The sequence below is a fragment of the Desmodus rotundus genome, chromosome 9 (assembly GCF_022682495.2).
Source record: "Desmodus rotundus isolate HL8 chromosome 9, HLdesRot8A.1, whole genome shotgun sequence".
NCBI classification, from domain to species: Eukaryota; Metazoa; Chordata; class Mammalia; order Chiroptera; family Phyllostomidae; genus Desmodus; species Desmodus rotundus.
The window spans coordinates 74,905,882-74,919,387 of record NC_071395.1 but is presented as its reverse complement, the minus strand read 5'-3'; the positions used below and the strand labels follow the sequence as shown (position 1 = coordinate 74,919,387).

The 13,506-nt window shown below is 49.0% G+C and overlaps 1 protein-coding gene and 1 pseudogene across 3 annotated transcripts in view; one reads left to right on the top strand and one right to left on the bottom strand.

Moving 5' to 3' along the window:
* Positions 1 to 13,506, bottom strand: part of ITGAE (integrin subunit alpha E) — a 60,253-nt gene that overhangs the window by 36,374 nt on the left and 10,373 nt on the right. For all 3 annotated transcript variants that reach the window (XM_045199156.2, XM_045199158.2, XM_045199159.2), the window contains exons 2-4: positions 6,266 to 6,386; positions 1,529 to 1,626; positions 356 to 423 (exon numbers count right to left, since the gene is read on the bottom strand). In XM_045199156.2, coding sequence (XP_045055091.2) covers positions 356 to 423; positions 1,529 to 1,626; positions 6,266 to 6,386 — 287 coding nt within the window. The remainder of the gene's footprint in view (positions 1 to 355; positions 424 to 1,528; positions 1,627 to 6,265; positions 6,387 to 13,506) is intronic.
* LOC139441139 (large ribosomal subunit protein eL8 pseudogene) lies at positions 9,614 to 12,472 on the top strand (annotated as a pseudogene).

The following is a 13,506-nucleotide window of genomic DNA, read 5'->3' as shown; positions in this document are numbered from 1 at the left end:
AGAGAAAGGGAGAGGGAAAGTCTGGGTCACCCCCAACCTAGGCCCCTTAGTCACAGCTACACAGAACCAAGTGCCTCAACTAGGCAGGGGATGCAAGAACAGCTAGCTCACCCCTTACCAGGGGTAGGAGTTGGTGCCAGGGTCAGAGCTGAGGTTAGCCCCTGGGTCAATGTGCTGGGTCACATGGAGTACCCTGTCAGAGCCGAGGTCAGCCCTCGTGTTGGCACCAGGGAGACAGCTGGGCTGGGCCCTGAGAATAGCACACCAGTGAGGACTGGTATGAGTACCAGTTTGCCACAGGGTTCAGCTCCAGCCTCCCCAAGGCCCTGCAGCCTCCCGTCCCATGCACACTCACCAAAACACTGTCGTTGTTCCGGACCACAGTCACTCCCCGGTGCCGCCCCTTCGGGATGGGGACATGCTCTGAAACAGTTAAGCCCAGGTAAGGTGGTGGGACACAGGGAGGCAACCCTGGAGCCAAGGTCAGAGAGACCACAGGGCCTGTGATGTCTGCTCTGTCCTGGCTTGTGACAGGTGGTGATGGGGACCTAGGAAAAACAGACCTAGTGCTTTTCCTCTGGGGGCTCCCAGTCTGGTGGGGCAGGTGGGTAGGGAAGAGCTAGGTGGTGGGTGTGTGCAGAGCAGGGGGCTGTGCAAGATGCTGAGGGACTAGCTCTATGGACTGATGAACTCTCCAGTCTCAAAGACCTGCCTGTGGGGAATCTTACTGCCCCACAACCCCAGGGGCAGACGTGGTAGCTCCTTCCTCTCCCTTGCCGACATGGGCCTCAGTGGACGGTCTCGTTTCGGAGCCACTAGATCATCAGCCTCCCTGCTGGACTGTGTGCCCTCCAGAGGCTGTTCAACACAGTGCCTCCCATAGAGACCTCGCTCTGCCCTACAGAGCTGAGGGGTCACCAGCGAAAGTGTGCCTTGAGTTAGAGTGGGTGGGATGGGTAGTGTTGGTTAATAAGTGAATTTGCTTCATTCATTTGCTCAAACAGCATTTATGGAGCGCCTGATATGTGCCAGGCTCCATACTAGATACTAGGCTGGCCACAGTTAGAATGGGAAGGTAGGGCTGGATTCCACCAAGGTGTGACGAGTTGGAATAGGCGAGGTTTGGGAACCAGGGGAAGTTGCATTTGGGTCTGTGGTGCCGCCAGTACTATTTGTGCAGCCTTAGTCATACTGGCAACCAAAGGCTTTCTCTGAACTGGAGGTTCCTCTTTTGTCAAACGCTATGGTTTTGAGGGTTAAAAGTGAACCCTCTTACCATGGTCAGCACTTGATACATGTTAGGTATCGTTTTGGTGTTAGGATTGGGTCAAGAAAGGTGGGCTGGGGGTTAGGGCTGGGTTGGACTGGGATTGGACGTTGGGGGAGAAACCGGGCTGTGGGTGGTAGTGGAGTCTACACGGGAGGGACTGGACTACATGGGGCGGGGGGGTTGGAGTGGGCTGGGCTGGATGAGCGGGACTCCTAGAAGAGGTCCTGGGACCATTCCCTGCAGCTGGGTCTGACTCACCCACAGGTTGGCAAAGGATCTCATCCTGGCTGAGGGCATCCTGGCTGAGGGAACACTGGTGTAGGGGTCCTGCTGCCCTGGAGCTGGTGACCAGGAGCCTGAGTGGGAGGGTAGACCGCAAAGTTGAGCTGGTTGCTGATCCCCTTCTCCTCTCTGCCTGCCCACTCACAGTCTTCCCATTCTAGGCCCACAGGCCCACAGGATCCCTGGCTGGAAAACTGAGAGAAGGCGCAGACCGGGGAAAGGCAGGCAGACTCTGCACCATGCAGAACATTGCTCAGCATCTACTTTTGTACAGTTCCAGGCAGGAAAGGGTTCAGTGCAGCCCCTCTCTGCCCTCTCACCCACCCTGACACAGATGGGGCAATACTGGCAATAAACAAAGATTCTGCTCTTTGGTGGCAGTGGGGGGAACCCGGAAGCCACCTACAGCATAGTCGCTTATATTGGGGGCACTGCTGGCTTCCCAGTGGCTGCCATGGAGAGGGGCTGTCCCAGCTGGCCTCAGTGACACTATTCCCTGAGAAGGGCATGTTGGTGCTATCCTATGAGTCAGTCAGAACTGGAGGTCTGGGGTGGGCACCTCAGCCCATTTAAGGCAGCCTCAGGAGGTATGATGCCCAACAGTAAACTCCCCCCGCTCCTGCCCACCCCGAGCTCAGTAGCCATGCTGCCCAGGGAGGGCTGGGCTGCCTGAGGCAGGAGTGAGCTCCCCATCCTAGGGTTGTGAGGAAGGGGTGCTCGGAAAGGCACCCTGAGGCTGGGCTTGGTTACGGTGAGCCAAGTGCAAGGCCTTCATGCTGAGGGTGGAGGCAAGCCACGGGGACTTTATAAAAGGGAAGCACATAATTAGTCTATGGTTTTGAAAGGTCATGATGAGGCTGTAGTGGGTGGGGGGCAGGAAAGAGGTACTGTCTCTACATTTGTGTGTGCGCCCCTCCAGCTTAACCCGCTCCACGCTGATTTGCACCCCACACCACCAGTGGTCCCCACATTGCCGGGTCCAGTGGACACCTTCCTGTCCTCGTCTTCCCCAGGCTCTCTGCAGCCCTGGTTGTCAGTGACCATCTCCCCCTTGAAACCCCTTCTTCTGGATTGTCTCCTCCCCTCTCCTGACTCCCCTCAGATCCCTTCACTGGCCGACTTGCAAACGGAGTCCTGAGGCCTGGTCTGTTTCCTTCGCCAGCACTCTCTCCCCAGGGACCCACCCACCTAGAAACGCTGAGATTCCCGCCTTCACGCCTGTGGCCCTGGCATCCCTCCACCAGAGGTCAGAATAGCCTGGCAGTAGAAAGCAGGATAATGTCCCAATCTCCAGAACCTGTGACTATGCTACTTTTCATGGTCAAACTGACTTTGTGGACTTAGGTGAAGGATCTTTATATGGGGAGATTATCTTGGATTTTTTTAATTTAAATTTTATTTTTCAATTACAGTTTACATTCAACATTATTTCTTACTAGTTTCAGGTATACAGCCTAGCGGTTAGACACTCATACACTTTCCAAAGTGTTTCCCCGGTATTTCAGGTACCCACCAGGCACCACACATCGTTACTGCAGCACTGTCGACTCTGCTCCCCATGCTGGACTTTACATCCCTGGGACTGTTTTGTAACCACCAATTTGTCCTTCCTAATCCCTTCACCCTTTTCACCCTTTTCACCCTTTTCACCATGCGCCTCTCCCTGTGGCCTGGTGGCCAGCAGAGCATTTCCTGCCCCATGCAGCAGGCACATGGTCGCAGGCCCCATCATTTGTGGCAGGAACCCCCAGAAGTGCTTCTCACCACATCCTCCCATGAGCCCCCTTCTGTGTCAGCTGGTGTTCAGAAAGCTTTTCATGAGCCCAGCTGGGCTCTTCCCCCGCACCGTTGGTGGGCTTGGGGCCTTCTGTTGGGGGTGAGGGCTCCAAATTCCCCTCATTCATCATGGCCTTTCAGCTTGGACTTCTGAGGGACAGAGTCTTAACGTTTGTCAGGCCTGGTGCTGGGGGACTGAGCAGGAGACGGTCACAAACAAGCCAGACGGAAGCCCAGCTTCGCGCGTGTGTGGAGCAACGAGAACATCCTGCACCTCGAAGTTGGGAAAACGGAATGCTGAGCCAACGCGAGCCCTGACCCAGCAACTCCGCTGCTGGGAGCATGCCTGACAGCGGGAAGGGCACTGCTCCACGCCCTGCTCTTCATAAAAGCCCACACGCCCCGAAGGCACTCCTCACACCGGACACTCTAGCAAGGAGAATGAGCACCACCGCCTCAGGCAAGGCCGTGGGTGAAAGTCACAGACTGTGTTGGGGGAGAAGCCTACTGTATGCCTCGTTTAGACCCAGTTCAAGAACAGGCAACACCACTGCATGGAGGTGGCAGCTGTGGCTGGCTCTGGGCGGGGCCTGTGGCCGGCGCAGCTGGCGATGTCCCAGTCTGGGCCTGGACCCTGCCTGCCCGGGCCACTTTTCGAACACTCACTGAGCTGCTCACGGTGTGTGCATCGTTCTGTTTGGCACATGTCAGTGCAGCTTCACCAAACGAAGGAAAACTGCTGACACCGGCCTTCGATTCGAATTCCTGCAGCCAAAAACCTCCTGACAACCTCTCACCACCCGCTGCCCCCTCCCCTGCGTCAAACCTTCCTGGCTCTCCCCAAACTCTTTGCTGACCCGCACTGCTCACCTCCCCCACCTCGTTTTTCCCTATGCTCAGCTTTGGGCACCGGCTTTGTCTCGGTTCCTGGATCTTGCGCAGGCCAGCTTCCAGGCCCAGCTGGACTTCCCACTTCCATGCCTTCTCACACAAGTTCCTACTGCTCCCCCATGTTCCAGGGTCTGTGCGCATCCTCTGCCTGAAGGACACACCTGCCTCTATGTCCCCAAAGAGCCCTGGACATCCCCACCAGGGCAGTCATCACTCTTCTTGTCACCTCCTCATTCATCTGTTTTTCTCATGAGCCTGGGAGCTGCATGAGGGCAGGGATTGCGTCTCCTTCACTGTCTTGCCCCCCAAACCTCACTTGGCACTGAGAAGATGCTCTGTAAGTACTTGCCGAGTGAATGAATAAGTGAAAGAATGAATGAATGAGTTGGCCCTGCCCTCGCCAGTTAAATCTGATGGTCAGCAGCCTCTTCACTATAAAAATGGAGAAGCCACAGTCCAGCAAGGGGTCCAAGCTTGCTGTCTGGCAGCGTCCTGGCCCAAGTCCCAGGGCTGCCATGGGGGCTGCCAGTGCCCACCCATCTGCCACCAGACAGAGCTCCTGCTCTGCCCAGCTCAGGGAGATGCATAGTTCTACCCAGCCAGCAACCCTGAGCACCTCACCTGGCTCTGCCCCAAAGGCCTGCTGGACCCTGGGCTCACAGCTCAGGTGTGCTGGATATGAAGGCATCCCTTGACCATTGACCAAAAGCAAAGCAGCAGGGGTGGGGGTGGGGAGGGAAGCAGCGCCTGAGCAAGGCTGGGTCGCAGAGCAGGCCCAGGAAAAGCCCTGTGACCATCACAAACAAAAGCGGAGAGGAAGGATTGCTCTAGCTTAGAGACCAAGAGACACAAAGCTTGACTGGATCCTGGCTTCAAAGCAGAAGCAGTCCTTAAGGTCGTTTTGGTGATAACAGGGGAAAGAAGCACTAAAGACGTGCTTGCACGTCAGCACACCACCTCTGCCAGCGTCTGACGCTAAAGCATGTTGACTTGCTCATCATCTGTCTCCCCTGAGCTCTTGGAATTCTGTCTGCTTTGCTCACTGTCTGTCCTCAGGACCTGGCTCGTGGCAGGTGCTCCGTACAGGCGCTGGCTGAGTGAACACCGCTGTTCACACAACTCTATGACTTGCCTTTTTCTCCTTGCAGTGTTTTGAGATTGATCTACCTTAATAGCCTCCGCACTCTTTTCATTCATTTTACCTGCCTCTAGGATTGCAGTGTGTGACTCACAGCTTATTTCTTCCGTTTTTGGAATGACAAGCATTTCCAGTCTTTCACAATTCCAAGCAGGGCTGCCACAAATGCCCTCACCTGAGAGCTTCCCTAGGGCTGGTATCTGGTAGTGGAATCACTGAGTCCCAGCACGCGTATCTTCAGTTTTACCACATATGGCAAAACTGTTCTCCAAGGTGGTTACACCAGTTTACGTTCTCGAAAGTTTCACCACATCCTTACCAACAGAATGCTGTCGGATGTCAAGTTTTTTGTTTATCCAATGGGTGGGTACAAATGATATTTTACAATATGAGATAACATTATTGAGCTTCGCTTTGGCCAGAAACGAGGTGAAGTCCTTTGTGCGCATGAACTCAAGCAGTGTCTCAACAGCCCTGTGAGGCAGGCAAGCCACGCCCCTTTGCAGAGCTGGGAGCCAGGCTCAGGGGTGAGCGTGTGGCTGCAAAGACCGAGCGAAGCGGAACCAGCCACCAGCCCCATAGCCTGCCCCTGAGCCACCACTCCATCCTGCCACATATTTTCCATTTAAAAAAATGTGTTTTGTCAAACTTTATTTTTAAATGGTTTTGAAGTCGCCCCACCCCTGCCTCGGCCTTGAGGAAAGAGGCCAGGTGAGGAGACGGCTGGGGTGGACTGGCCTGGGGCTCACAGCCTCTGTGCGCCTCCCTCTCTCCCCTGCACGCCCTTGGGAGAGTGCAAGGGTGTCTTCCCCGGACGGGGGGGTGCCCAGGCTTCTGGGGGGGGCCCTCAGGCTCCCTGGATCCCCCCCCACCGTCCTCAGGCTGCCTGTCTGTCGGGCCACACTCACCAGGTCTGCTTGCTGCTGGGGTCTTGGTGCAACAGGGAGCGGAGCACATGAGGCCCGCCTCCCTCGGGAGTCACCCAGGTCCGGGCCACATCCACGTTGAAGGCCACCAGAGGAGCCAGGCCTATGAACAGAAGAGGAACATTTAGCAAACAGACACCTGTTGAGGCCTGGCCGGGCCTTTCCGCACATTATTCCGCCAACTTCTGCAGTGTCGCCATCCCCGTTGACAGGTGAGGAAGCCAGACTCCCAAGGGCTTTTCTTTTCGTGGGAACAGGACCGGAACGCAAGCATGTTGGACCCAGGGCAGTGTCAGCCCCGGGGTCCCTTCCCCAGGAGGCCTTCCCTGGTTCTCCCCCCCCAGACACACTGCTCACCTCCTTCACCTCCCACCACGCACTTCCCGTACCTGTCGCACAGCACGTGCTCATCTCTGTGTCTTTGCACCAAAGTTAAAGCAGACAGTGAGCCCCAAGGCGAGGGTCTGCATGCATTCAGACTATGTTCCCCCACGTGACTAAGAGAAAACATGTCCTCAAAATACCTTCACAAGAAAGTTTATAGCAGCTTCATCTGTAACAGCCCCAACCTGGAAACAACCCAAATGGCCCTAGCCTGGGGAAGGGGCAAACTAACGGTGGTGTATCCTGCAGTGGGATGCTCCTCAGGAGTGCAAAGGAACGGGCACCGACACACGCGGTAGTGTGGGTGAGCACACACATGGCTGCGAAAGCATCCTCACTGACACAGAAGAGTATCTGCGGTGTAACTCCATGTGCATGCTGTTCTAGAACCAGCGGAACTCAGCCGTGTAAAACACACTGCCGGGGGGCAGGGGGTACTGGGATGGGACAGGAAGGAACTTTCTGGGGTGATGGAAATATCTTATAGCCTATAGGAGTTTGGATTACAAAGGTGCGCACATTTGTCCAAACACGTTGAGGGGTCCACTTAAAATCTGTGTGTTTCACTGTACGCAAATTTTACCTTAAAGAAAACGTATGTAAATCTTAAACTCTAGTTGATATGTATGCTGAAATGTTAAGGGATGAAGGGCACTGATGTCTGAAGTTTACTTTGAAATGCATCAAAATTTAAGATGCTGGCTGGCTGGATAGATGAATATATATGGGTGGGTATAGATGCATATGTATTTTATGTAATATAGAATATAAATATGTAAAATATAAACATGTTATATAATTGACAACACAAAATGAAATGTTGACATCTGTAAAACCTAACTGAGATATGTGGTTGTTCACTGTACACTTTTTTCCAAGTTTTCTGTCTGTTTGAAATTTTTCATTAGAAAATTTGGGGGGTAAAATTGATATATCCAGATTGCCACCCAAAGAAACCGTGCTAATGCATACTCCAGCGACAGATGAGAAGGGCTCTTTCCTCCCAGCATTGCTTAGCTGACTGCGCGCACCTTTTCCATTCTTGTTCTAAGAGTATCTCATTATTTCGTTCCAAAACTATTTTTTAATTATGAGTGAGGTCAAGCCTCTTATTATAAGTTCATTTACTGCCTATTCATATATGTTATCTATTTCATGAGGTACTTACTGTTTTCTTATTCATTTGTAAGAGCTTTTTGAATCCAAAAGAAACTGTGTGTTAACAGATGTTTCTCAGCTGTTTGACTTGCATATATTTTTCTCACGTCTACATTTTTATGGAGTCAAATTATTTTTTCTTTATTTTTTAAATATATTTATTGATTATGCTATTACAGTTGTCCCATTTCTCCCCCTTCACTCCACTCCATCCTGCACACCCCCTCCCTCCCACATTCCCCCCCTATAGTTCATGTCCATGGGTCATAATAGAAGTTCTTTGGCTTCTACATTTCCTATACTATTCTTACCCTCCCCCTGTCTATTTTCTACCTACCATTTATGCTACTTATTCTCTGTACCTTTCCCCCCTCTATCCCACTCCCACTCCCCTGTTGATAACCCTCCATGTGATCTCCATTTCTGTGGTTCTGTTTCTGTTCTAGTTGTTTGCTTAGTTTGCTTTTGTTTTTGTTTTAGGTGTGGTTGTTAATAACTGAGTTTGCTGTCATTTTTACTGTTCATATTTTTTATCTTCTTTTTCTTAGATAAGTCCCTTTAACATTTCATATAATAAGGGCTTGGTGTGATAAACTCCTTTAACTTGACCTTATCTGAGAAGCACTTTATCTTCCCTTCCATTCTAAATGATAGCTTTGCTGGATTCAGTAATCTTGGATGTAGGTCCTTGCCTTTCATAACTTGGAATACTCCTTGCCAGCCCCTTCTTGCCTGTAAGGTCTCTTTTGAGACATCAGCTGACAGTCTTATGGGAACCCCTTTGTAGGTAACTATGTCCTTTTCTCTTAGTGCTTCTAAGATTCTCTCCTTCTGCTTAATCTTGGCTAATGTAATTATGATGTGCCTTGGTGTGTTCCTCCTTGAGTCCAGCTTCCTTGGGACTCTCTGAGCTTCCTGGACTTCCTGGAAGTCTATTTCCTTTACCAGATTAGGGAAGTTCTCCTTCATTATTTGTTCAAATAAGTTTTCAATTGTTTGCTCTTCCTCTTCTCCTTCTGGCACCCCTATAATTCGAATATTGGAACGTTTAAAGATGTCCTGGAGGTTCCTAAGCCTCTCCTCATTTTTCTGAATTCTTGTTTCTTCATTCTTTTCTGGTTGGATGTTTCTTCCTTCTGGTCCACACCGTTGATTTGAGTTCCAGTTTTCTTCCCATCACTTTTGGTTCCCTGTACATTTTCCTTTGTTTCTCTTAGCATAGCCTTCATTTTTTCATCTAATTTGTGACCAAATTCAACCAATTCTGTGAGCTTCCTGATTACCAGTGTTTTGAACTGTGCATCTGATAGGTTGGCTATCTCTTCGTTGCTTAGTTGTATTTTTTCTGAAGCTTTGATCTGTTCTTTCATTTGGGCCATTTTTTTGTCTTGGCGCGCCTGTTATGTAAGGGGAGGAGCCTTAGGTGTCCACCAGGGCGGGGTAACACTGGTCGCTGCTCTGCAACGCTGTACGTGGGGGTGGGGTACGATACAGAGCAGTGGCGCTTGCTCTACTCTCTGCTGGATTCCAGTCACTGCCTCCACTACCCACAATCAAACTGGGCCCCTCTGGTGCTGATTTCCGAGTGGGTGGGCTTGTGCACGCTCTAGGCCCCTGTGGGTCTCTCCAACGACCTCTCCTGTGAGGCTGGGAGTTTCTCCTGCTGCCGCCTCAACCCCCACGGGTGTTTTCAATCAGAGGTTTGAGGCTTTATTTCCCTGAGCTGGAGCCCTGGGTTGCGCGGTCGGCTCGCTCCCCTGCCGTTCCTGCCAGTTTATCTAAGCGCGAATGTGGGGCCTCAGGGTCTGCCAGCCACCTCCTTGTGGGGTCTGCCAGCTGCAGCCTGGCCTGCCCCGTTCCACAATCCCGCTGGGTCCACAAGCCAGCGCCTTGGCTCGAGTCCTCTCCATCCAGCTGCCCGTGTCTGCCCCTCCTACCGGTCTGGAAGAATGTTTCTTCTTTAACTCCTTGGTTGTCAGACTTCCATACAGTTCGATTTTCTGTCAGTTCTGGTTGTTTTTTGTTTTTAAATTGTTGTCCTTCTCTTGGTTGTGCAAGGAGGCACAGTGTGTCTACCTATGCCTCCATCTTGGCTGGAAGCCCTATTTTTTCTTTATGACTCTTGAGTTTTGTGTCATGCCTCTCAGAGATAATTTTTTCAATTCACTCAGTGGTTTTTTTTTTTTTGTACTTTATTTGTGTCATTTCTTATGCTCGAATCTTTGATTCATCTAGAATTTATTTTTGTTTATGAAGTGAAATAAGGATTCAGTTTTTCTTTTTCTTCCCCCAAATGAAATTATGTCAACAGTATCCCCAGAGATTTGAAAAATGGTCTTTATCATTCTTGGAATCCTCACATGAATTTGGGCTTCGGCTGGGACCTCGTTCTGCCCCACTGTCCTCATTGTTTCTTACTCAGACACGTTCATTAGTCCCCCGACCTTTTTCTTCCCAGACTTGGCCCTCTGGCTGCATCCTCTCAATACCAGCTGCCAGAAGGAATTCTTAACAGCATGGTCTGACCAGGCCACTCCACTGCTTAAAACTGTATTTACATGGAAAAAGCAAGGTAAAGTTCTCTCTATAGACTTATCTGCTCAATTACTGTTCAATTAACTTTTGGCCATGATGAGTCTTAAAAACCTATACCACTTTTTGAACAACACTCCTATTTTATGATAGTATAATGACCTTTGCTTCCCTAAATACACCAAATAAACATGCCATAACGAATGATAATCTGACATCACACTTTCAAAGAATAAACACACTCACCAATTTACATAATATAACAGTGTCTAACCCAACAATATCCTGGGGAACATATTTGCATCGCTTGCCCTGATTGGATAAACCCCAAATGCTTTGTTTTGCATATGCATGCCAATTGGGAGGGCTGAAGAGGTAGCATCTTCCCTGGTTCTGCAGTCTGTTCAGTACACAAGCTATTTCCAAGGGTTTCAACGTGCCTTCAGGTTTAGTACTTACGTTGCCTTCAAGGTGTTTTTCCATGATATAACTTTATTTTTAAAGTTAGTTTGAGTGCAAGATAGCTATGAATCTTCAGAAGGGTGAAAAACAGTGAAGAAATGGTATATAAAAAATATGTACCTTCTCTATAATGACTCCTTCACACCCACCCTTCACCACCCCTGTTAAGTCTTCATTTCCTTCCTTAACAAGGACAATAAACCTTCATTACAATAAGTTGTATATGTAAACTGTTATATTCAAATTATTAGGATTTTTAAAAATATAAACTTGATTAATTGGTATTGGATTTATTTAATTGGGTATGAGTTTGATGGACTGCATCACAAGTTTTCATTGAAATTGATGGTAATATTTTTTCTGATGAATGGCCTTTCATTTAGCAGTAGTGCTTTTAGGAACAAATTAAAATATGTAGCCTTGGCTGGTGCAGCTCAGTGAATTGAGCTCTGACCTGCGAACGGAAAGGTCACCGGTTCAACTCCCTGTCCGGGTACATGCGTGGGTTGCTGGCCAGGTCACCAGTTGGGGGTGGTGCGAAGGGCAACCGATTGATGTTTCTGTTGCAGGTCAATGTTTCCCTTCCTCTCTTTCTCCCTCCCTTTTCCTCTCTCTGACAATAAATAAATAAAATCTTTAAAAAACAAAATAAAGTAAGGAAAGTATAGGTTTATAGACTATGCTATATTTTATATAAGAGAAGGAAATATTCACATACAAATATGCTGTTCTTCATTCACCAAGAAGATACAACAATTTAAAATCTGTATGTAACTAGACACAACTCCCTTTCCTTTTTCTCTCCCCTGGCCGCCCAAGATAACGAAGGGAAAGAAGGCCAAGGAGAAGAAGGTGGTGCTGGACCCTGCTGTCATGAAGAAGCAGGAGGCCAAGAAGGTGGTAAATCCCCTGTTTGAGAAAAGGCCCAAGAATTTTGGCATTGGGCAGGACATCCAGCCCAAACGGGATCTCACCTGCTTTGTCAAATGGCCCTGTTACATTTGGCTGCAGAGGCAAACAGCTATTCTCTATAAGAGTCTGAAAGTACCACCTGCCATTAACCAGTTCACCCAGGCCTTGGACCACCCAACAGCTACGTAGCTGCTGGGGCTGACCCACAAGGACCAACCACAGACAAAGCAAGAGAAGAAGCAGAGATTGCTGGCCCAGTTGGAGATAAAAGCTTCCAGCAAAGGAGATGACCCCACCAAGAAGCCACCTGTCCTTGGAGCAGGGGCTGACACTGTCACCACCCTGCTGGAGAACAGGAAGGCCTGGCCCGAAGTGACTGCACACAATGTGGATCCCATTGAGCTGGTTGTCTTCCTGCCAGCCCTGTGTGGGGAGATGGGAGTTCCCTACTGCATCATCCAGGGGAAGGCCAGGCCCGGGCATCCAGTCCACAGGGAGACCTGCACCACTATGCCTTCACACAGGTTAACTCGGAAGACAAAGGAGCTCTGGCTACGCTGCTGGAAGATATCTGGACCAATTATGACATATGATGAGCTCCGCCACCACTGGGGAGGTAGCATCCTGGGTCCAAAGTTGGTGGCTCAAATTGCCAAGCTGGAAAAGGCCAAGGCTAAGGAACTGGCTAAGTGTACACTATTGAGTTTTCTGTCCATAAAAGCAATAAAAATTCTCCTTTGACCAAAAAGAATTAAAAATAAAAATTAAATAAATAAAATCTGTATGTATCCAATAATATAACTTCAAAATAGCAAAATGGACTGAATTAAAAGGAAAAATACAAAAATCAACAACCAAGTGGGAGCCTTGCATGTTTTAACAAATCTTTCACATTAGCTATAAAAGCAGACAAAAATCAGTAGGGATATAAAAAGAGCTGAACAACACAATTAACAAGCTTAATTTAAGAAACTAAACAGAACACTTTACCCAACAACAGCAAAATAAACATTCTTTGAAGTGCACATAAAACATTTACCAAAATTGGCTATATGCAAGCCTCAATAAATTTCAATAGTTTGAAGTAATTTAAATATGTTCTCTGACTCTAATGAAATTAAAACTAGAAATAAGTACAAAAAAAATGAGCATTTTGGAAATTAATGCACTTCTAAAAGACCTAGGGTCAAAGATGAAATCATAATGGAAATTCTAAAATATTTTGAACTTAATGAGAATTAAAATATGTCGAATCAAAACTTGTGGGAAACAGTTAAAGCAGTGTTTAGAGGAAATGTACAGGCCTCGCTGCATATGTTAAAAAAGAAAAAAAGTTAAAAATCATCTAAGCTTCCATTTCAAGAAGCTAAATGAATAGCAAATCAAACCCAAAGAGATGACAGAAAGGCATACAGCTATAAACATACATCAAGGCAATAGGAAAACTAACTTAAAATAGAGAAAATCAACAAAACTAAAGTTTGTTTTTAAAAAAGTTAATAGGGATGCCAGCCAGGCCAGGCGTGGGCGTGGGTGTGGGCGTGGCCTACACTTCTTTTGCAGCTCCCACCTCTCCTGCCGCACCCCCCTCCCCAACCCCCACGCGCTGCATGGCCTGGCAGATCCCTGGCAGCCTGTGCTGCTGACGAAGAGCTGAGACTGCGAGGGCAAGGAGCACAACAGGAGCTACGAGGATGTTCTTGTCCAGTAAGCATGTGGCTCCTGATCATCAGCTGTGAATCTGCCAGCGCATGGGTCCCATGTTGGATATAGAA